This window comes from Aquarana catesbeiana, linkage group LG03 (genome assembly GCF_042186555.1).
Source record: "Aquarana catesbeiana isolate 2022-GZ linkage group LG03, ASM4218655v1, whole genome shotgun sequence".
Taxonomy (NCBI): Eukaryota; Metazoa; Chordata; class Amphibia; order Anura; family Ranidae; genus Aquarana; species Aquarana catesbeiana.
The window spans coordinates 139,992,287-140,017,166 of record NC_133326.1 but is presented as its reverse complement, the minus strand read 5'-3'; the positions used below and the strand labels follow the sequence as shown (position 1 = coordinate 140,017,166).

At 43.5% G+C, this 24,880-nt stretch overlaps 1 protein-coding gene across 7 annotated transcripts in view; it reads right to left on the bottom strand.

Moving 5' to 3' along the window:
* TNPO3 (transportin 3) overlaps positions 1–24,880 on the bottom strand; it is a 103,366-nt gene that overhangs the window by 47,927 nt on the left and 30,559 nt on the right. For all 7 annotated transcript variants that reach the window (XM_073619316.1, XM_073619315.1, XM_073619321.1 and 4 more), the window contains exon 6: positions 12,873–13,048. In XM_073619316.1, the coding sequence (XP_073475417.1) occupies positions 12,873–13,048 (176 nt within the window). The remainder of the gene's footprint in view (positions 1–12,872; positions 13,049–24,880) is intronic.

Sequence of the window (24,880 nt, the reverse complement as noted above, 5' to 3'; positions counted from 1 at the left end):
AAATTAACAGTTGCGCAAATATCAGGCAACATAAATTGGAACAGCCATCTTTTTAGTCTACAGAGAATAGGCGTTTAGAAAATATATAACATTCTGGTGGTGTCAAGTAATTTTATAGACAAAAATGGAGACAACCTCCAGCACCCTAATTTGAGGCAATTGAGGCTGAGCTCCTAACATATAGGGGAGCCCTTCCATACAACTATAGAGAGGATGCAGAGAATCAATCGGATTCTCAAGCCAAAGATAGACAGGTCACCACCAGATGGGAATAACTCCACACAGAATGAAACACCAAAACCTGGACCACAAGAGAAGCTGATCAACCAGAACCCACAAAAAACAGGTGAACAACAAATTCTCATGCAGGGAATAAAAGACCCACAACCTGATGTGATAAATAAGAAACCAAGTAAAATCCTTAAAAAGGAGCAGGTCCTGAGAAGGAACCCAAGACAAAAAACAGGTCCTTTCAAGAAAGACAAGCCAATCTAAAAAGGAAGGTCCTAAACCTTTACACCCCTGATGCCCCACAAACAAGGGACAAGACCACCAAGTCTAAAGAGAAAGTTTGGCCAGACAACCAATCTTTCTAAGAAAACCTAACCAGACTCAAAAAATCAGCTAGAATACAAGTCTACGAAAGGTATGAAGTGATTGTCGAGTCCGCAAAAGAATTTGGAATTGGTTTTCCATGAAGACAATATCACTGAAGGAACAGGGCATAAAGAAATCATCCAAAAAGGGGTAGACAGGAGATGAAAGTTGGCACTTAGCCCTAGATGGGAGCAACCAGAACTGAAGAGGAAGCCAATACAATCCCTCCGATACACAAAAGGTGCTTCTGGGGAAATACCACAGGGATCCATCTGAAAAACAATCCTGCCTATCCAGGACCTTAAGTCAAAGGTCTAGGAATGCCCCTGATCTACCAGATCCAGGAAAGCATCATCCTCCATGGAGTAAGGAACAGGAATCATAGCAGTACATGAAAGAACTTCAGAATGATAAAACCAAAACGAGGGCAAGTCCCTAAAAGTCTCATGCTGCTGGGAGACTGAGCCAGTCGTTCCCACCTTTTCCTCAGCCCAGAGCTCCAGTGAGTGCTGTAGGAGCAGAGCAGAGAGACGGTGACTTTCAGTCATACTGAGACCTGAGTGATGAGCGGTCTTTGAATCACTCAGTTCTCGATGTAGAGCTGGCGGAGAACAGGTGCAGCTGTGATCAGGGCTGAAGCCATCTAGGTAAGAATGACTGTTTTGTTTTTTGTTTTTTATTCCTGCACTTTTTTTTTTTTTTTTTAAAAAGGTATGCACGCCCTCTACAATTTTACTGTTTTTTCTGTTAGGGCAAGTTGCTGGCAGATTCACCGGTTAACACAATCTCTCTCAGAGCAGAACAGTTACAACACACTCTCAGATGGGGTCCAGGACCTTACATGGTGCATCAAGTCCGCATAGGGGAATACCTTGAATAGTAGGTGGGGTGGGAGGTCTGCAGCTGTAGGGGCACTGAAAAGCTAGAGGCATTAGGCTGATCCTTCACATGAAAGGTAATGCGTACTGCAGCAATAAGAGCTGAAATTACCTATTGCAATTTCAAGGATCCAATTTCAATGGATCAACTTCAGTACAACCAGCCTGCCTATAGATGGACCGTATCTTGGTTAGTTCAGCGGGGACTGGCCGAGATTCGATCCATATACGGCCAGCTTAATTAAACATAGCTTCTAACATTACCTCAATTGCAATGTTTGCTTGACAGCATTAGCACATAACTGATCAATGGAATTGCACTTTAAGCTTTGGGAGCACCCAAGTGAATTGTTAACACGCAAAGAACTGTGCAACAATTGACTACTGTGTGTCCCTGTGAGCCCTGCAGTAATTCAAACTGACTGTTGTATCAAGGCTTTAAAGCTCACCAACAATTACAGGATAGGGGTGATTGCTGGCTGTATAACAGCTGGATGAATCCACCATGTAATCCGTACCAAGATCATATTGACACTGATAAGAGTGAAGAGATGTGACTATGTATAGTTACATAGTTGTTAAGGATGAATGAAGACACTGGTCCTTCCAGCTCAACCTGTGGGTGTGTTTATGTCACTATTTTCAAACTCTCTGTACATTGTGTTTGCCAAGGAACACATGTAAACCTTTTTTTTTTTTTAATTTTAAATAAATTAGTCACTGACAATACCAACTGTGGAAGGGCGTTCCACATCTTCAGCGCTCTAACAGTAAAGAACTGTTTAGCAGTTTATTATTCTCATTCAACTTCATTGTGTGGCCTTGCATGTCTTTTTTTAGAGACCTAATATTAAATGGTTTCCTCCCAATGATACAGTCCCCATTTAAAGATTTTTATATTGTGTTTCTATCTCCTATTAAGTGCCCTTTCTCCAGAGAGAAAAAGTTTAATGTTTGTAGTCTTTCCTCATGACGGAGGTCCTCCAGTCCCCATATTAGCCATATTGCCCTTCTCTGGACTCTGTCCAAAATAAGGACATTCTTTCTGAGGATTGGTGACCAAGACTGGATGGCAATTTTTATTTAACATTTGCAAGCATACAGGTTCCACAAATTCTCAAAATATAGCATGAAGTACATTAAGTCATAGAAAAGTAGACAAGTACAATTACAATGTCCAGCACTATACAGCCCAAGGCAAATCCAAGCCCTTCAGTAATTGATTTGAGGGCCCCACCAGTGAGCAGAAAGAGCAGGTATGAGAATAGTCCCACAGCGTGCTAGCTATTATACCTTGACTGTGAATATAAAAATAATATTGCAAATGTCAACCTACCCCAAAATTCTGTTCATGACTAGGTCAACCAGAGCCAAACCAGGAATGTCAAGCCAGCCCCCCCCAAACTATCAAATTTGGCAAAGCATCCTCTGTGTTGATAGATGACCTGCTCATTTCGAAAAGGTGTCCATATGTGTAAGTCATTCTTTAAGGGGGATGGCACACTTAAGATGTGGCTGAACCACAGATTTAGGTAAAGTTGTAGAATTATAGTTTTATATTTTGAGTAAACCCCCTTTTTAATGCATGCCAATAGCCTGTTAGCCTTGCTTGCTGCATAGCAGGGCCTCATCTTCTATTACCTTGCATTCAGATTTTAAGCTCCCAAGTTCATTACTTTTTTTCAATATTAAAACTTTATCTGCCATAGAGCTGCCCACCCATCTCTATTAACTGTGTCTTCTTGAAGAGTTACTATATACTGATGAAGTTATTTCTCTGCTTAGCTTTCTATCATCAGCAAACAGAGATTGAACCATTTACTCCAACCTCTAAATCGTGTGAGGTTAAACAGAATTGGGCCCAGGACAGAGCCCATCTAATCAAGTCCCCAGAGCCTTTCACTATTCAGAGTATTTTGACTGTATAAAACTGCTGACTAGTGCAAAATTACAGACAGGCTTTTCCCATTTATATCCTCCCAAAGAATCTGTGAATACCCTGCACAGGCAGCCAGTATAATGTCAACTATGACAATTGAGGCTTAGAAGTGACCTGAGTCAGCTGGCAGACTCTGGAAACACTTCCAAAATGAAATGACGTTGTGGTGTTCATATAGAAACACCGCTTCAGCCCCAGAAGATTTTACCCCCATCCTGACCAGTGCACTTTTTACAATTTGGCACTGCGTTGCTTTAACTGACACTTGCAAGGTCATGCAATGCTGTACTCAAACTAAATTTACGTCCTTTTTTCCCCCACAAATAGAGCTTTCTTTTGGTGGTATTTGATCACCTCTGTGGTTTTTATTTTTTGCTCTATAAACAAAAAAATAGCAACAATTTTGAAAAAAAAATAATAATAATAATAATAATAATAATATTAATTTACTTTTTGCTATAATATCCCCAAAAATGTTTTAAGAAAAAACACATTTCTTCATCCGTTTAGGCCAATATATATTCTTCTACATATTTTTGGTAAAAAAAAAAACCCAAAAAAAACAATAAAGTGTATATTTATTGGTTTGCGCAAAAGTTTTTTTTTTTTTACTAGTAATAGCGGTACTGCGACATTGCAGCGGACAGATCGGACACTTTTGACACATTTGGGACCAATGACATTTATACAGCGATCAGTGCTATAAAAATGCACTGATCACTGTGTAAATGTAACTGGGAAGGAAGGGGTTAACGCTAGGGGGCGATCAAGCGGTTAACTGTGTTCCCTAGTTAGTGTTTCTAACTGTATGGGGATAGGAATGACTGGGGGAGGAGATATATTGTTGTTCTTAATTAGTAGGAACAAACAACGTGTCACCTCTCCCCTGACAGAACAGGGATTTGTGCGTTTACAAACAGAAATCCTCCTGCTGGCGCTCGTGCCAGCGATTGCGGGTAGTCGGCAACGCGCATTGGGCGCCCCCTGGTGGCTCTTAACCACTTCTGGACCACCGCACGCCGATATACGTCCTAAATTTGAAAAGGGATATCTTTGTTATGGCAGCAGCTAGCTGTCATAACCCTGGTATCCTCTTCTTCAGCGGGTGGTCCGGTTTCCGATAATAGTGGTCTCTGCAGCAGGTTTGCCGCTAGATCACTTTTATCAGTGGCGGGAGAGGCGCCCCCCCCCCCGCTCTCCGGTGCCCTCCACCACTTACTGGAGCCGACGGTAGCGGCGGAGGCTATTGGATCGTTCTCCTTCATTGGTATGGAGACGAGTGAGGGAGAAGGCGGCCCTCACCAGCCTCCATACCACTGCAGGGAGGAAGTGACATCAAAATGTCACTTTCACCCATAGCTCTTAAAGGGCCTTTTTTTTTTTTTTTTTTTTTTTAAAAATGACAACATTTTTTAATTGCATTTTAGTGTAAATATGAGATCTGAGGTCTTTTTGACCCCAGATCTCATACTGAATAGGTCCTGTCCTGTTTTTTCTCTATAACAAGGGATGTTTACATTCCTTGTAATAGGAATAAAAGTGACACAATAATAAAAAAGGTAAAATAAAGAAAAAAAAAAAAATTTTAAAAAGTTAAAATGCGCCCCTTCCCACCGAGCTCGCGTGCAGAAGCGAACGCATACATGAGTAGCGCCCGATATGAAAACCGGTGTTCAAACCACACACGTGAGGTATTGCCTCGATTGGCAGCGTGAGAGCAATAATTCTAGCCCTAGACCTCCCCTAACTGAAAACATTCAACCTGTAGAATTTTTTTTAAACGTCGCCTATGGAGATTTTTAAGGGTAAAGGTTTGTCACCATTCCACGAGCGGGGGCAATTTTGAAGCGTGACATGTTGGGTATCAATTTACTCGGCGTAACATTATCTTTCACAATATAAAAAAAAAAAAAGAATTGGGCTAACTTTACTGTTGTCTTATTTTTTAATTCAAAAAAGTATATTTTCTCAAAAAAAAAAAAAAAAAAAAAGTACGCTTGTAAGACCTCTGCGCAAATACTGTGTGACAGAAAGTATTGCAACGACCGACATTTTATTCTCTAGGGTGTTAGAAAAAAAAATGTATAATGTTTGGGGGTTCTAAGTAATTTTCTAGCAAAAAAAAATGTTTTTAACTTGTAAACAACAAATCTCAGAAAGGCTCAGTCCTTAAGTGGTTAAAGGGTACAACGTACCCATTCGGGGTTTCGCCCAGCAGAGCCATTCTGCCGACATATATATCGGCATGGGCCAGTCGGCAAGTGGTTAAAGTATACATGTACATTAACCCCTAGGTCAATCTTTAATCAGTAAGTACCATAATCAGTAAATACCATGAACTTAACCACTTAAGGATTTTAGGTGTTTACATGTTTAAAACATTTTTTTTTGCTAGAAAATTACTTAGAACCCCCAAACATTATATATGAGGTTTTTTTCTAACACCCTAGAGAATAAAATGGCGGTCATTGCAATACTTTTTTTTGCACCGTATTTGCGCAGCGGTCTTATAAGCGCACTTTTTTGGAAAAAATTCACTTTTTTGAATAAAAAAAAATAAAACAGTAAAGTTAGCCCAATTTTTTTTAATATTGTGAAAATGTTACACCAAGTAAATTGATACCCAACATGTCGCACTTCAAAATTGCGCCCGCTCGTGGAATGGCGTCAAACTTTTACCCTCAAAAATCTCCATAGTCGACGTTTAAAAAATTCTACACGTTGCATGTTTTAGGTTACAGAGGAGGTCTAGGGCTAGAATTATTGCTCTCGTTCTAACGGTCGCGGCGATACCTCACGTGTGGTTTGACCACCGTTTTCATATGCAGGCGCTACTCGCGTATACGGTCGCTTCTGCGCGCGAGCTCGTCGGGACGGAGGGTTTTTAAAAAATTTTTTTTAATTTTTATTATTTATTTTACATTATTTATTTTTACACTGTTTTTAAAAAAAAAAAAAAATTGTGTCACTTTTATTCCTATTACAAGGAATGTAAACATCCCTTGTAATAGAAAAAAGCATGACATGACCTCTTAAATATGAGATCTAGGGTCAAAAAGACCTCAGATCTCATATTTACACTAAAATGCAATAAAAAAAAAAAAAAAAAAAAAAAGTCACTTAAAAAAATGACATTGAAAAAATATGCCTTTAAGAGGCGTGGGCAGAAGTGACGTTTTGATGTCGCTTCCGCTAGCTGCTGCCATAACAACGATATCCCCCTTCAAAGTTTGAACGTACATCGGCATGCGGCGGTCCGGAAGTGGTTAAAGGAAAACTACAGACATAGGCTAGTTAGAAATGTTTCTGTGAGTACTATTGGTGGCCACTCATTAAAATTAGAAGAAAAGAGGTTTAACCTCAAATTACGTAAAGGGGTTTTTACTGTAAGAGCGGCAAGGATGTGGAATTCCCTTCCACAGGCGGTGGTCTCAGCGGGGGGGCATTGATAGTTTCAAGAAACTATTAGATAAGCACCTGAATGACGCAACATACAGGGATATACAATGTAATACTGACATATAATCACACACATAGGTTGGACTTGATGGACTTGTGTCTTTTTTCAACCTCACCTACTATGTAACTGTTGTAACTATGTGTGAGCATAAAACCAACTCCATTTTCTGATCGCATGTGCCTGCCCTTCTTGCTTGATGAGACTGCACAGTGACTAGACAGTCTGAGGGCCAGTTCACATCACATGCAGTCCGGTGTGTTTTTTTTCTGCATCAAAAACGCATGGAAAGTAGGTTATATGACTTTCAATGGCATAGTTCACACTAGTGCTTGCAATTCCAGTGCGTTCTGTTTTTATGGTGTGAACTGGCCCTAATAACTTGCAAGGCTAACTGAACTTATCTCGGCAGTTAAGTAAACCCAGCTGATACAGATGACAACTACAGAAAGATTTTATAAATCTGCATACAGAATGCAATTGTCACAAAATGGAACAGTAAGCAAGTTAAAACATTACAAAAGGGCCCTGCCCCCTTCTCATTGGATTTGAGAGTGAGTGAGAGACGGACGGCTGCTCTTGGGAACAGAGTTGGTTCAAGATCGGGCTTGGGTAAGTATTTGGAAGGATTAGGCGCCTTTCACACGGACGGCTATTCTGCCGCAGTTAAAAGCATGTTTTTTTCCTGTGAAATTCAAGACTCCAGGCACTGCGATCAGCTGCATTTGCACAGTGCAATTAGCTGCGGTTGCCAGTGCGATTAGCTACGGTTGCGTTTAGCTGCGGTTTGCCATTTCCATGGCAACCCGACAGGGTACCAACTCGCACTGCTTGGTATGAATCTTGAGGGGGGGAACTCCAAGCCAAATTTGGGCGTGGGTTCCCCCCCAGGGGCATACCAGGCCCTTCGGTCTGGTACGGATGTTAAGGGGAACCCCCTACACCGAAAAAACGGCGTGGGGTCCTCCCCAAAATCCATACCAGACCCTTATCCGAGCACGCAGCCCGGCCGGTCAGGAAAGGGGGTGTGGACGGGCGAGCGCCCCCCCCCCGAGCTGTACCAGGCCACATGCCCTCAACATGGGGGGTTGGTGCTTTGGGGAGGGGGCGCCCTGCGGCCCCCCCATCACAAAGCACCTTGTCCCCATGTTGATGAGGACAAGGGCCTCTTCCCGACAACCCTGGCCGTTGGTTGTCAGGGTCTGCTGGCGGGGGGCTTATCGGAATCCGGGAGCCCCCTTTAATAAGGGGGCCCCCAGATCCCGGCCTCCCACCCTATGTGAATGAGTATGGGGTACATGGTACCCCTACCCATTCACCTAGTGAAAAAGTGTCAATAAAAAAACCACTACACAGGTTTTTAAAGCTATTTATTAGACAGCTCCGGGGGTCTTCTTCCAGCTTCGGGGGTCTCTCCGGTTCTTCTGCCGGGCTCCTCCGCTATCTTCTGCCGCACTTTTTGCTAGCGGAGGAGCCCCGTCTGCTGCCTTCCTCCCTCTTCTCTTCTTCTGATGTTGACACGACGCTCTCTCCAGCTGGAATGCTCTCTGTGCGCTCCGCTCTGACTTATATAGGCGGAGACCCCGCCCCCTTATGCCATCACAGTCCCTGGGCATGCTGGGACTGTGACGTTTTAGGGGGCGTGGTCAACATCACCCGGTGACCACACCCCCTAAAACGCCACAGTATTTTAAAAACCTGTGTAGTGTGTTTTATTATTGACACTTTTTCCCTAGGTGAATGGGTAGGGGTACCATGTACCCCATACTCATTCACATAGGGTGGGGGGCCAGGATTCGGGGGCCCTCTTATTAAAGGGGGCTCCCGGATTCCGATAAGCCCCCCGCCCGCAGACCCCGACAACCAACGGCCAGGGTTGTCGGGAAGAGGCCCTTGTCCTCATCAACATGGGGACAAGGTGCTGTGTGGTGGGGGGGCCGCAGGGCGCCCCCTCCCCCAAAGCATCCACCCCCCATGTTGAGGGCATGCGGCCTGGTATGGCTCAGGAGGGGGGGGGGGGGGCGCTCGCCTGTCCCCACCCCTTTTCCTGACCGGCCAGGCTGCATGCTCGGATAAGGGACTGGTATGGATTTTGGGGGGGACCCATGCCGTTTTTTCGGCATAGGGGGTTCCCCTTAACATCCGTACCAGACCGAAGGGCCTGGTATGCCCCTGGGGGGGAACCCACGCCCAAATTTGGCGTGGAGTTCCCCCTCAAGATTCATACCAAACAGTGCCGGGCATTGGTGGGGATCCGAGTTGCATCCCCGTGCTTGTCGCTCATTGGGAAAGGAAAAATAATTTTTCCTTTCCCGAAGAGCGGCTCAGCGCTGTTATCCGCAGCTGACACAGTGCACTGCGAATACCTGCGGTTATGTGTGGATAGCTGCGCTAAATCGCTCCTGGACGCAGGCAATTCTATTTTTTCTATCCGCACAGAACCGCATGTATCAAATTCGCAGCTAAACGCAGTGTGTTAATGGGGCCATAGGAAAGCATTGTGCGCTTTTAGCTGCGGTAGAAAATTAGAAAATCCGCAGCTAAAAGCACCATTCTATCCGTCCGTGTGAAAGGGGCCTTAAGGTAAAAAACCTTTAGCCTATACAACAGTGATTCTCAAACGGTGTACCGTGGCACACTGAGATTTGCAGGTGTGCTGTGGGAGTTTAGAAAAATATTTAAAATTGCTAGAGTTTTTAAACCTTTAACATATTGAAAATTTAAATGGTAAATCAATGTCGCAAAAGTTAAAAAAGTAACATATATAAAAAAGCAATCTCTGTCAGTCTGTCATTTATTGGTTCCTTTGGTAACACAAGACTTGTGCGAGATCTCGGGAGAACTCGGCGCTTTAATTATATTATAATAGAGACTGTTCCATTTGTTTGTTCCGTTTTCTGACTTTGGAGCCTCACTTCAATCTGATTTGCTCTCGAAAGCAGGTACATCCTTCACATTAATAAAGAAGTTTTTCATCACAAAAATTGTTAAAATCTTTTCAGGTGTGCTGTGAAAATTTTTATATCTTTTTGGTGTGCCTCAAGACAAAAGTTTGAAAAACACTACTATACAATCACTTTAACATGTGAAAATCGCATTATAAATTATTATAGATGCTGGTGCAAATGCATGAAATGTATATTTACTGAAAATATAGTATAGTTACCCATTAGGTAACAAAACAAGTGGGGTATCTTCCACCATCATACACAACTGCACAAATTATTTGGCATGGTAATCTAGATTTCTAAATACATTCATAATGATAAGATGTAGAAACTAATATGGGCCAAAAGGAAGGTAAAAGGAAGTTGGCAAGCTTCGATATTACATGCAAGGTACCTACACTTCAGACAATTTTGCAAGATTTTTTTTTTTTTTTTAATGACAGATAGACTACAGGCAGCCAGTCTATGTGCACAGAAGTAAAATATATTTTAGTATCAAGAGTGAGACAAAATATGCGTTATTGGCATTTAGCGTTCTATAGGCTTAAAAACTTTTTTTTTTTACATTACGCTTAAAAACTGCATGCCCCTCTAAGTGACATCACACCTGTGTACCTAGCATACCAAAGGCAAAAGGACCAGTAAGCGCAAAGCCTCCTGCTAGTTTAATAACAACCCCTAAACCTCTAATCAATGGGCTGATGTTGCTAACCTCTACTTTCAAATACAGAAACCAGTCAAGTGCTGAAATGCATTAGACTCTTCCACTCCTCCTGTTGTTCAGAAAGAAGAGTGGAATGGAGTGATGGTTGAAAGCTTTGGACAACATACATTTTTGTGTATTTTTTTTCAAAAGGCTTCTGTATAAGTTTAAATACCAAATCCAGTTACTATGTGATGCACAAGTCTCAAAGTAAACAAAAAACTTCCTTTACCCTCCCTTGACTGAGCCCTGACCTCCTTTATGTACGATTTACACATTTTCCCAATCAGACACTGTAGCTAGCAGAACAGTTTCAACAACAGAGGCAGTCACGTCAATCCAGAATGCAGTGGGCAGGACTAAGTAGGTGTGGCCTGGTGATGCTTGACAAGCTACAGGCTTAAAACAGAGTTCCACCCAGAAATGGAACTTCCCCCTGAAAAGGTACCAAATGTGACACTGGAGGGGGGGGGGGACCGGATCAGCGGGAGGAGATACCTGTCTAATACAGGTATTTGATCACACTTCCGACGAAAGAGCGCCCCAGAAACCGCAGCGAACTACGCCATGTCCGGCCACTCCTCCGTCTCCCCCCCCCCTCGCTGTCTTCTGGGAGTCCATTCAGAACGCGCAGCGCGACTCGCGCATGCACAGTAGGGAACCACTTCCCGATTCCCCTACTGAAGATGCCGATGCCTGCACCCAGAGCCAAGGGACAGTGTCGGGTGAGGACATCACGGGCGCCCTGGATATGTAAGTGTCCTTATTTTAAAAGTCAGCAGCTGCCGTATTTGTAGCTGCTAAATTCTAATTTTTTTTCCTGGCGGAACTCCACTTTAAGAATAAGCAATGACAATGCTGATAGCCATGCCCCCTGCAACATTTTTTTTAATCCTACTGTAGTGCAAGCTGACACACTCTACCGAGAGAGGCAACTCTGTTCTGAATCCAGAAACGGCCATATCGTTACCACACCATCATAGGCTTTGATGGCTTTGCCTAGGCTGAGGTAATATCTTCTGTCAGCAGCAGGAAGAATTTCTCTAGTGTCCTCTATCCCAGTGATCAGACTGAAACACTAACTGTAGCAGGTCACCGGGTAGAAGGCAGTAGTATGGGACTCATTATGTAGGTCTGGTCTATATAGATCTTTTAATCACTAAAAAGTTTGCCAACATGAGAAGGAGGTCCCGATTGCTCTCTTTAGGCCTTTAGTTATCACTAGAGGGGTTACCAGTAGGAAGGAGAAGGTCTCGATTCCCCTATATCAAAAGGGGTCCATACTGCGGCCTGCTGCAAGATTTTATGCAACCCTCAAATGTAAGAGGGGACTCTCATGTAAGGAGGGACTCTGATTGGCTTGAGTTTATTTGGAATTTCTTTGATTTGTTTTGCTTAATTTTTTGCCTGTTGTTCAATGCAGATATAAAAAATAAACTCCAAATAAAACATATTAATTCATTTAAATTTGATTAATAAAACTGATTTTCTTTTTCAGCATGTGAATATTTGTAAAATATATGATGTGGCTCTTGTACCAAAAACTTTGTAAACCCTGTGTATAGGAAATTGATGAACATAGCCAGTGAACAAGCACTATTTTACATGGTTGTTTCATGTGATCCATCATCTCAGTCTAGGAAGTAGATTATATCCTGAGTATAAATATGTATGCAAAATAATCATTGGGGGAGTACCTATGGGGAGAGTCCAGGATTGAAAAAGCTTTGGCCACCACTGTAGACCACATACTCAGCAATAGCATAGAATGCAAAGCTGCAGCAAGTAAGGCTAGCAGACTAGTATCATGCATTAAAAGGGGTTTTTATCAAGATTTAGCACTTAAAATAATATTAAAATATATATATATATGTCACCTATGTCCTTAAACTAGAGAGACAGTTCAGAGAAAGGAAACAAAACTAATAAGGGGGCTGGAGGACCTTAGATTTAAAGACGGACTACAAAAAGTTAATTTCTCCCTGGAGGAGGAGGAACTTAAGAGGGGATATGATTGCAATATACAAATCTTAATGACTGCAGTATTGGGAAAAAACTGTTTAATCTAAGGTCTTTGAAAGAGACAGTTAGCCACGCAAAGAAGTTTGACAAGAAGCATTTACTGCTTAGGGGTTCTTTACTGTTCAGGCGGGAAAGATGTGAAACACCCTTCCACAGTTAGTGGTTTTAGCAGAGAGTGTACATAACTTCAAAAAGCTATTAGATGTGTTTCTCACTGAACAGAATACAGAGATAGGGGACATCATAGCGACATATGCGCACACGTTGATCTGGATGGATCCTTTTCTTAATTCAACCTTACCAACTGTAAGTTTTAATGAATTCTTACTTGTCCATGTCTTCTCGTGCCACTGCCATGTGATAGGCCACTTCAAGTGTGAGTACTCCCTGGAATAGCTGTGTTCCTAGGCTAAGGTGAGTCTCAATATTTTCAATGGCATAGAGTGCAGAACACACACAGTCGGATGCAGCTTCATGTAAATTGGACGATGTTTGGTCCTGTTGCTAAAACACAAAAAAAAAAAGCTTACATTTTGTACATGGCAGATTACATGTGTGACAACATAAACCAGTAGTTTAAAAAAAGATATTGTTCCTTTTTTTTCCAGGGATATGACAGTTTAGAGCCCAAGTCCAGCCAAAATTAATTCTTCAATTCGGCATATAGTATAGAAGGGTTTGAAATTCATTTTTTACTGCTATGCCCCTGGAGAGTTTACCTTTAACTTTCCTTTCTAGTGATCACAAAGGAAGCAAAAAGCAGAATATTCACAAAAGGACACATACTGTAGTAAAAGACTATTAGAGGTTCTATCCCTTTACACTATTGCATTCTCCATTGGAAAGTCTTGCTTTCACTTCATGTGAAGGTGACCACACATAAACCCAAGATAGAATGTATAGCCCCTCCCAACTTATGTTTAAACGTTTAAATTTAAAGTGGAGTTCCACCCAAAAGTGGAACTTCCACTCATTAGATTCCTCCCCCCCTCCGGTGACACAGTTGGCACCTTTCAGGGGGGAGGGGGGTACAGATACCTGTATATTACAGGTATCTGTACCCACTTCCGGCGTAGATAGCCGCAGAATCTGCGGGTATTTACGCCACATCCTGTTCCCCCCCCCGCTGCCTGCTGGGAAACACACGGGTCCCAGAGGCAGCAGGGACCATTCGTATTGCGCTGCGCGACTCGCTCATGCGCAGTAGGGAACCGGGAAGTGAAGCCGCACGGCTTCACTTCCTGATTCCCTTACCGAAGATGGAGGCGGCAGCACCCGAGGACGGAGAGACGCTTCGGCCTCGGGTGCCGACATCGCGGGCGCCCTGGACAGGTAAGTGTCCATGTTTTAAAAGTCAGCAGCTGCAGTATTTGTAGCTGCTGACTTTTAAAAATTTTTTTTTCGGTGCCGCTCCGCTTTAAATACAGAAGTGAACAGAAACATTACTGCTTACTGTACTCTAAAGCAAGTCACCAAGAGGTAAGAAAAAAGCACTTTACAAAAGATGAGCTAAAATATGTACCTGTATAGCTGCCTGTGCTTATTCACTCTCGAAGACCCACACCAGCCAAAGAATGTTCAGCATGTGAAGCACTTTCAGGAGTGTTGGACACCTGTATGTCCCGCTGTGGTCGCTACAGCTCTCCTGAACGTGTCAGATGATGAAGCTCCTTTGACCAGTGTATTTCTGCAAAAGAGCAAAAATCAAAGGCACGGGTGATTGGACCAGTATATCTCTCTTTCTCTCCTTTTAAAAGGTGCCTTTTGTTTTTTCTTTTTAATACAATTATTATACTCACTGTAAAATCCTATTTTTGGAGTCTATTAAACTAACACAAGTCTTTAAACTTCAGGTTATACTACCTCCTACAGGTGGGTTGGACATTGAAAATAAACTGTAGACCAGCCCAGGTTAACCCCTCCTACTACCAGCATTCCTCAGTTTTGTAGCAAAGCAGTATCAAGAGTATGGACACAGTGATGGGACCGGTGTCCCTCAATAGACTACAAGAAAAGAATTGTACAGCAAGTACAAAGATCATACTTTCTTCTTTTTTTTTCTTCATTGAGGGATAAAACATCCTTAAGCCATACCTATCCCTCCTTTCACAAAAAATAAATAAAGCACCCACACCAGCATATAGCACTGGTGATATAACCAGGACCTCACAGATTAATCCTGGGAAGTTCCTGTCACATGTTCCAGTGGGCAGACCCAGAGTTCTAGGAAGAGTTCCAGGAAGTAAATGGAGATGGATCCATCTGCCCATCATGAAATTAGTCACTATGAAAAGAATGGGGGTTGAAAAGAAAAATAATCTAACCAATTCATAAAAAAACTGAAATTATCTATAAGTGTTTGCAGATTGCCACTAACAAACATTTACAAAAGGTGTCTTTGCTGTAATTTCTATAACAGTGAAGTTCCTTTTTAACCTTTGTGACATCCTAAAGCAGTCCAACTGAGGGGTGGGCAACATTCGCTAACAGGCCCAAGAAAAAAAAAAATAAAATAAAAAAATAAAAAAAACAATAAAGTGGAGATTGCCTGAAGTTCAAAGAGTCGTTTGAAGGACTTAAAGCTGGCATTGGACGAACCTGAAATTTCCACCTAGAAGCATGTATAAACAGAAGATCAGATGGCAGTCTTGAAATTTGGGAAATGCTTGATGCTGACAAGCCCAGGAAGCACTCACTGAACACACACTATTATGTTCATTGGATGGAATCTAATACTTGGAACCATAAAGCTTGGATGATGGTCTGCCTGAGCCACCTAGACATGGTGGATTGTGAGGCCTATGCAGCCTTCCAGGTCCATTTAGGATTACAAAAAGGGAAACTGACTTCTTGAAACAAGCAGGTACTAATGAAATGACTCAATGCCCTAAACCAGGGGTCTCAAACTGGCGGGCCTCCAGCTGTTGCGAAACTACAAGCCCCATGAGGCATTGCAAGGCTGACAGTTACAAGCATGACTTCCACCGGCAGAGGCATGAAGGGACTCGTAGCTTTGCAACAGCTGGAGGGCCGCCAGTTTGAGATCCCTGCCCTAAACACATCCAAAAAGGGAGAAAATGCCTTTTTAGTGAACTGGAGCCAGACAGAGGAACAGAAAGACAAAGTCCTGGGTGAGGTGAAGTCTTGGGTGAGGCCCTTGGCCTCAACACCACCTTGTCCCTATGCAAAACTTTGCAAGATAAAGCCCCAAGGTCAGACACCCACCCTACAGAGGAAGGAAAACTTCCTTGTGGGTAACAGATAGAGGAATGTATCTAATTGGTTGAAATGGTGGGTCCTGAAGTGCAGAGAGAAAGATTTAGATCCATCGATATAGATATAGAGAGAGATTATATATATATATATATATATATATATATATATATATATATATGGAAGTAGATAGCGAGAGCTACTTGGGAAGACCCCTGTACAAAAGTAGAAAGGCCAACAGTCTACAAATTAAAACAGAAGGAGCAGAAACCTGACCCTTGATAGTTCTAAGAGCACTGGTCTAGACCAAGGAAGGAGAGGATTAATTTACCAATGTGGTGTTCACCAACTGAATCTGGGTCACATAACTACAGAGCTGGATTCCTGAACCACCAAGCAAGGAACAGGCTGGTCCTTAAGGACAAAACAAATAGTTTGACCCACAACAACAGAATTTTGTGTTGTAGGGGTCTGGCATAATAGCAAATGGAACTGCTTTGAAAAGCCTTCCATCAGAGCCAGGGCGCTTTTGAAAAAGCAGATGACTCCTGGACTAGAGAATCTAAAACTGAAACTAGAGAGTCTGAAGCCTCGCCTGTGGAAAGAACACCCTGGCTTGAGCTATGTCCAGGACTAGACACAGATAATCCCAAACGACTGTTACCTTAATAGGAGTTTGTCTAAGTATCTCACAATGGGGATGCCACAAAATCGCACAATAACCGAGACTGAAGCCAGCAACTTGATGAATACCTAAGATGCAAATGGGAGGCTGAGGGGAAGGTTCACAAACAGGTAGTGTAGGTGCCTACAGCAAAGTGACCTGATGCGCTGGAAAAAGGAAAACATGAAAGTGAACATCCACAAAAGCCAGAAAGTCACCCTGGTGAGGGGAGACGACGACGACAGATTTGGTGGATTCCATGTCAAATTTCTGGAGTCCACCTCCTGAACCCAAGCATTTTGCAAGTGGGCAGCATGAACAGAGCAAAGTTCCACGTGGCTCTTGGCAAGTAGAAGCAGCAGTGGGGAGAGGCTTCCTTGATGCTCTATGACAGGAAAGAGCATGGAGTGTGTGTGGCACTGCACCCAACAGCCGACATCAGTGCTCAGTCCCATGAAAACAACTCATTGAGCAGTAAATCCAGCTGGAATAGGGAATAAGGGTGCCCAGTGACATGTGTAAACGAGGTAGCTCTCGATGCTCAGTACAGCCAGCCCACTCATTAAGTTTTCATAGACAGCACAAACACTGAAGCAATACCAACTTCTCTGGACCTGAGAAGCACTCTGCAGATAACTTTTACCAGAACGAGGTCTGGAAAGCATCCACAAGGAACGCAGTACCTGGAAGTCACTTATCCCACAAAGTCCAGTCAGGCAGGGTTCAGATGCAGTACTCCAAAAGCCAGGCTAAAACAACTGCACTAGATAACAGCAACTGAAGAGACAAAGCACCAGCAGTGATGAAAAGAAGAATCTCAATACAAGAGAAAAAAATCTTACGCAAAAAAAAGCCTAGCAAAGCTAAAGAATACGTCCATCCTCCTAAGACACAAGTAAAACCTGAGGCAAGCTGGCAGTGGGAGGGATTATCCTGGGCTGAACTACAGCTTTTATTTGTTGGGTAAAATCACAGGCACAGGGGTGTGTGAGGGCGCTTTAAAATTTGATATAATTGTTTTTTCTTATTATCAACACTATTGTTTTCACAAGGGATGAATAACATCCCTTGTGATAGCATGGGCTTTGGCAGGTTAATTGGCTTCTGTCCAAAAAAATTGGCCCTAGTATATGAATGTGAGTTTGGGACCTTGGATTGTGGGCTCCTTGGGGGTGGGGACCAATGTGTAATATATATAATGGAGGAGCATCTTGATGAGATGCAATGTGCAGGGATAGGGACAATTGTGGACATGCACCCACACTCACTCAGGTTGAACTGGATGGACTGGTGTCTTTATTCAACCTTACTAACTATGTATGTAACTATGTAAGGTCCTCTTTATGGAGAGATCTGGAGTCTATTACGTTGGTAGAGGGGAAATGCTTAAAAGGAAGGTTGGTCTATGTCCTGTATGCAAAGATATGGAATTTACAGTCAAGTCAAAAAAATTTTCCTTTTATCTTACATAGTTACATAGTAGGTGAGGTTGAAAAAAGACACAAGTCCATCAAGTCCAACCTATGTGTGTGATTATGTGTCAGTATTACATTATATATCCCTGTATGTTGCGGTCATTCAGGTGATTATCTAATAGTTTCTTGAAGCTATCAATGCTCCCCGCTGAGACCATCGCCTGTGGAAGGGAATTCCACATCCTTGCCGCTCTTACAGTAAAGAACCCTCTACGTAGTTTAAGGTTAAACCTCTTTTCTTCTAATTGTAATGAGTGGCCACGAGTCTTATTAAACTCTCTTCTGCGAAAAAGTTTTATCCCTATTGTGGGGTCACCAGTACAGTATTTGTAAATTGAAATCATATCCCCTCTCAAGCGTCTCTTCTCCAGAGAGAATAAGTTCAGTGCTTGCAACCTTTCCTCATAACTAAGATCCTCCAGACCCTTTATTAGCTTTGTTGCCCTTCTTTGTATTCGCTCCATTTCCAGTACATCCTACCTGAGGACTGGTGCCCAGAACTGGACAGCATACTCCAGGTGCGGCCGGACCAGAGCCTTGTAGAGTGGGAGAATTATCGTTTTATCTCTTGCGTTGATCCCCCTTTTAATGCATGCCAATATTCTGTTTGCTTTATTAGCAGCAGCTTGGCATTGCATGCCATTGCTGAGCCTATCATCTACTAGGACCCCCAGGTCCTTTTCCATCCTAGATTCCCCCAGAGGTTCTCCCCCCAGTGTATAGATTGCATTCATATTTTTGCCACCCAAATGCATTATTTTACATTTTTCTACATTGAACCTCATTTGCCATGTAGTCGCCCACCCCATTAGTTTGTTCAGGTCTTTTTGCAAGGTTTCCACATCCTGCGGAGAATTTATTGCCCTGCTTAGCTTAGTATCGTCTGCAAATACAGAGATTGAACTGTTTATCTCATCCTCCAGGTCGTTTATGAACAAATTAAATAGGATTGGTCCCAGCACAGAACCCTGGGGAACCCCACTACCCACCCCTGACCATTCTGAGTACTCCCCATTTATCACCACCCTCTGAACTTGCCCTTGTAGCCAGTTTTCAATCCATGTACTCACCCTATGGTCCATGCCAACGGGCCTTATTTTGTACAGTAAACGTTTATGGGGAACTGTGTCAAATGCTTTTGCAAAATCCAAATACACCACGTCTACGGGCCTTCCTTTATCTAGATGGCAACTCACCTCCTCATAGAAGGTTAATAGATTTGTTTGGTAAGAACGATTCTTCATGAATCCATGTTGATTACTGCTAATGATATCGTTCTTATTACTAAAATCTTGTATATAGTCCCTTATCATCCCCTCCAAGAGTTTACATACTATTAATGTTAGGCTAACTGGTCTGTAATTCCCAGGGATGTATTTTGGGCCCTTTTTAAATATTGGTGCTACATTGGCTTTTCTCCAATCAGCTGGTACCATTCCAGTCAATAGACTGTCTGTAAAAATTAGGAACAACGGTCTGGCAATCACTTGACTGAGTTCCCTAAGTACCCTCGGATGCAAGCCATCTGGTCCCGGTGATTTATTAATGTTAAGTTTCTCAAGTCTAATTTTAATTTTGTCCTCTGTTAACCATGGAGGTGCTTCCTGTGTTGTGTCATGAGGATAAACACTGCAGTTTTGGATACTGAAGCCCCCCGATTCACTCGTGAAGACTGAAGAGAAGAAAAAATTCAATACCTTCGCCATCTCCCCATCCTTTGTAACCAGATGTCCTTCCTCATTCTTTATGGGGCCAATATGGTCTGCCTTCCCTTTTTTACTGTTTACATACTTAAAGAATTTCTTGGGATTTTTTTTGCTCTCCTCCGCTATGTGTCTTTCATGTTCTATCTTAGCCGTCCTAATTGCACCCTTACATTTCTTGTTGCATTCTTTATAAAGTCTGAATGCTGAGGATGATCCCTCAACCTTGTATTTTTTGAAGGCCTTCTCCTTTGCTTTTATATGCATTTTTACATTGGAGTTAAGCCATCCAGGATTTTTGTTCGCTCTTTTAAATTTATTACCCAATGGGATACATTGGCTAATGCCCTTATTTAATATGCTCTTAAAGCAAACCCATCTCTCCTCCGTGTTCTTTGTTCCTAAGATTTTATCCCAATTTATGCCTTCTAGCAAGGTTCGCAGTTTAGGGAAGTTGGCTCTTTTGAAATTCAGTGTCTTTGTGTTCCCTATTTGTGTGATTTATACTGAAACTATTTGACCTGTGATCGCTGTTACCTAAATTGCCCCGTATTTCCACATCCGTGATCAGGTCTGTATTGTTGGTAATCAGTAGATCCAGTAATGTTTTATTTCTAGTTGGTGCGTCTACCATCTGACCCATAAAATTGTCTTGCAAGACATTAGGGACTGGCGAGCCTTAAATGAATGCGCGGCTCCCTCCGCCCAGTCTATGTCTGGATAATTAAAATCCCCCATTATGATAACACTTCCCATCCTTGCTGCTAATCCAATTTGTGATAGGAGATCCGTCTCCACTTCCTCCCTCAGGTTAGGGGGCCTATAGCATACTCCCAGTATTATTTTCCCCTTAGCTTCATCCCTTTGGAGCTCTACCCATAACGATTCCACCTCCTCTCTAGCTCCCTCAGTGATGTCATCTCTCACATTCACTTGTACATTATTCTTGATATATAGGCATACCCCTCCCCCTTTTTTACCCTCTCTATCCTTGCGGTATAGGGTATAACCTTGAATGTTTGCCAGTAAATCATGAGAGCTGTTGAACCAGGTCTCTGAAATTCCCACAAAATCCAAATCCTCCTTGTACAACAGTATCTCTAGTTCACCCATCTTGTCCGCCATGCTCCTGGCATTGGTGAACATGCCACATAGTTTAGACCGGTCGCATATTGTCCTCGTAATGGGTGTTTCGAGATTGCAACTAGGACTTGCTACTATACTCACCTTGTGTTTTTGTGCTTTGGTTAACCTACCACTAATGCCCCCAATACTACCCTCTGGAATATCTTCCGCGCTGGCTATCTCTGTCTCTGGACCCTCCCCCCCCATCGCCTAGTTTAAAAACCCCTCTAACTTTTTGGCCATCTTCATTCCCAGCAGATCTGTACCCTCCTCATTTAGGTGCAGTCCGTCCCTTCTATAGTACCGGTTACCGACTGAGAAGTCGGCCCAGTCCTCCAGGAACCCAAACCCCTCCTTACTACACCAGCTCTTCAGCCACTTGTTTACGTCCCTAATCTCCCTCTGCCTTTCTGGTGTGGCTCGATGTACCGGTAGTATTCCTGAGAATACTACCTTGGAGGTCCTTTTCCTCAATTTAGCTCCTAAGTCCCTAAAATCGTTCTTTAGGACACTCCATCTGCCTCTGACTTTGTCATTGGTGCCAACGTGCACCGTGACAGCCGGGTCTTCCCCAGCCCCTCCCAGTAATCTGTCCACAAGGTCCGTGATGTGCCGAACCCAAGCGCCCGGTAGACAACATACTGTTCGGCGCTTCAGGTCTTGGTTACAGATTGCCCTCTCTGTCCTTCTAAGAATTGAGTCCCCTATCACCAGAATCTGTCTTTCCTTTCCCTTTGCTGCCCCCCCACTCTCACTGGAGGAGTTCTTCCCCTGGCAACTAGGAGAGTCCCTCAGCTCCAGCAGTGCTGGTCCCTGACTGGTTTCACCAATGTCACTCAATGGAGCTTACTTATTGGGATGCTCCAGTCCTGGATCGGCCTCTCTGGCACTTCCCCCTCTACCCCTCCTGACTGTCACCCATCTACTTTTTGCTAGTGCCTGCACCTCTTTGTCTCCACCCGCCTTTGTGCTGGCCCCTGCCGTGTACGTTCCTGGCTCTCCTTTAGTATGGAGGGACTTCTCAGTGCTGACAGTTGCTTCCCCAGATTCAGAACCTGGGCTTCCAGGGAAACAATGTGCTTACATTTTGCACAGCAGTATTCGCCCACGATCGGATGATCAAGGAATGCATACATGCAGCAAGATGTACAAAGAGTCGCCTCTCCACACCCGCCGGGCATCGTACCTATTAAATTTAGTGAGGATTTGGGGATTTTACCCTGTCCAAATTACCTAACAGCTAGCTTCCTGGCACTAATACTCAAGACAATACACAGGTACACAAGACAATACACAGGTACTCACAGACCTATGTGCAATCGCAGAACAGTCGCAGACCTACGCGCACTCGCAATACTCAAGTATACAGTACACAATACACAAGTACTAACGATCCACACACACTACTCAGAAAACACTCAGGTACTCACACTACACAGGTACTATGACCCCTGTTATAACCTCCTGTTTTAAACCCTGGTTTTAACTCCCCACTTATACCAGTTCCACTTACACAAAGTTCCTCAGACTGAGCACGCTCAGACTGAGTCCTACACCCAGTTATATAGGCACCTGTGAGCAATTAACCACCCCCCTTAATTGATAGGCTGAAGGAACCAGAGAAAAAAAAAAAAAAAAAAAAAGCTATTTAAAAAAGTGATAGAAAAAGGTGATTGAAAAACTAAAAGGAAAAGCCCCAAAAATGAAACCCAACAAACAAAAAGCAAGACTTGTTCACTCTAACTCTGGTTTTAACTCACCACTTATACCAGTATCTTAATTGTAATGTACAGGACATAGGTCTGATAGACCCTGGGACATCCCCAATCCATGGATAAAAAGTGTGGACAACTAGGCAAACAGAACTATGCGGACAAGCCTAATACCAAGGTTCACCAAACCCAATTGAAGCAATGTTAATTTTGACATCAAATTCAATTTAGTTTTAGTCATAGTCTTTTGACTAAAATGGCATTTTAGTTTTAGTCGTATTTTAGTCATCTTAGTTTTGACAGGTACCTGCTCCCACTTCCAGCTGAGTTCGTTGTGGCGAAGTGAGCTGCAAGTTGGGCCCCCCTCCTCCCCCGCAGCTGGCCTATTCACAGAGCACAGCGCATTTCGCGCATGCACAGTAAGAAACAGGCTGTGAAGCTGCAAGGTTTGATTATTTCCCTTAGCCGAGATAGCTGCGCCAGTACCTGAGAATCGATTCAAGAATTAGCTTGGGTGAGGACACCGTTAGATGCCTGGACAGGCCTTTTTAAAGTCAGTACTGAACTCTCCACTCGAAGCAACTTGACAGTGGTTGCTGAGCAGCAATGGAGCATCTGAGGATCATGTCCATGCAGTGAAAAGCAATTTACTTTGAGTGCTTTAAAGTAACTCACAAAGAGGGAAGGATAATGTCTTCATTATTGTGGAAGAGTGATACCAGAAGTTTGCAGCAGAGTTCTACCAAAGGGACTCCCCTGATGGGTTCAAAGATTGGTTTCTGAAAGTCAGTGAGAATCAGACTAAGGCTCCAAGGAAGTACAGGGTGTGGTAAGGGAAGCCTGATCTGAAAGCCACCTTAAAGCGAAGTTCCACCCAAAAGTGGAACTTCCGCTCATCTTATACCTTCCCCCCGCCCCCTCCGGTGCCACAATTGGCACCTTTTCGGTGGGGGGGGGGGGGGGACATGATACCAGGTATCCTTTTCCACTTCCGAAGCCTCAGCTGACATCACGGCTGGGGCTCCCTCCTCCTTCCTCTGTCGTCAGGCCAGTAGGAGAGAGGAGCGGGCCTTGCGCATGTGCAGTAGGGTTCCCGGCGTGAAGCCGAAAGGTACTTGTAGTTTATTCATTCACAGAACTCTGAATGAATGATGCAGCCCTGTGGGTGGAGCCCTGCTCTTTTCAAAACGTAACAGCTAGTACAGGGAACTTCTCCCTGTACTGCTTTTACAGGGAGAGAGGGGATCGGCGAGAGGCTCCAGCAGTGGGAATAGGTTACATGTTTCCAAAGGTGAACTTTACTTTTAAGGCACATCTGAAACTTTTCTAGGCCCAATCTACTGTGTGTGCACACAGTCCACAGGAGATGCATCTTGAGTCTTGCTCTCATTTTTTAGGCACTGCCGGGTTTGTAGAGGGCGATTTGCTGACAGCCTTAGAGCGGAATTTAACCCTCCTATCCTTTACAGCCAATGAAGCTGCTTCTGTTTGATCTGCAACCGCCATGGTGCTGCACATGGCGGTCAGTTGTGAAACCAGTCATTTGATGGTTTGACAGTTTGTTTGAGGACATAAGCAAATGTAAGTTAGCAATCCCGGCATTCCAGGAATGGAACTGTTTTTTGAAACCGTTAAAATCAAATTGATTTAGTTCCGCTTTATGATATACTGTTGGGGTTCTGGGCTTCAGAGAAATAGCAGCCTCCGCCGAGAACAAACAGGAGCAATGCTGGAGGCAATTTACAGCACACACTAATTTTGGTAGCATAAACATTAATGTGGGACATATGTTTCTTGCTAAAGAACATATATTTTTTTTCTCAAGTTGTTGTGGATAAAAGTTCTGCTTTAAGTATGACTTCAAGTGGAGTTCCAGTCCCCTGTGGAAAAAAAAAGTCAGCAGCTACAAAAACTGTAGCTGCTGACTTTTAAAAAACAGCCACTCACCTGTCCCACAAAAAAAAAAACCTAACATATACTTACCTCCACTGTGCAGCTCCTTTTGCACAGAGTGGCCCCAAACCTCATCTTCTGGGGTCCCCTGTGGCTCTCCCCCACATCAGATAACCCCCTAGGAGAAGCGCTCTCCTTAAGCGGGGTTACCTTGCGGGCGTGCTCCCGAGTCCAACATTCGGCGTTCATAGCTGCCGAATGTATGACTCGGCCCCGCCCACCGGATTTGATTGACGGCAGCAGGAGCCAATGGCTGCGCTGCTATCAATCTATCCAATCAAGAGCCGAGAACCTCAGGCAGAGAGACAGCACGTCCCCACCAGGTCAAGTTCCAGGGCTCAAGTAAGTAAAACAGGGGGGTTGGTCACTGCCGGGTGTTTTTCACCTTAAGGTGAAAAAACACGAAGGTTTACAACCCCTTTAATGTTGTAAGCTCTAGATTATAAACTTCATGATTTCCAGGGATTTAGTATCCCAGAAGCTGAACCCAT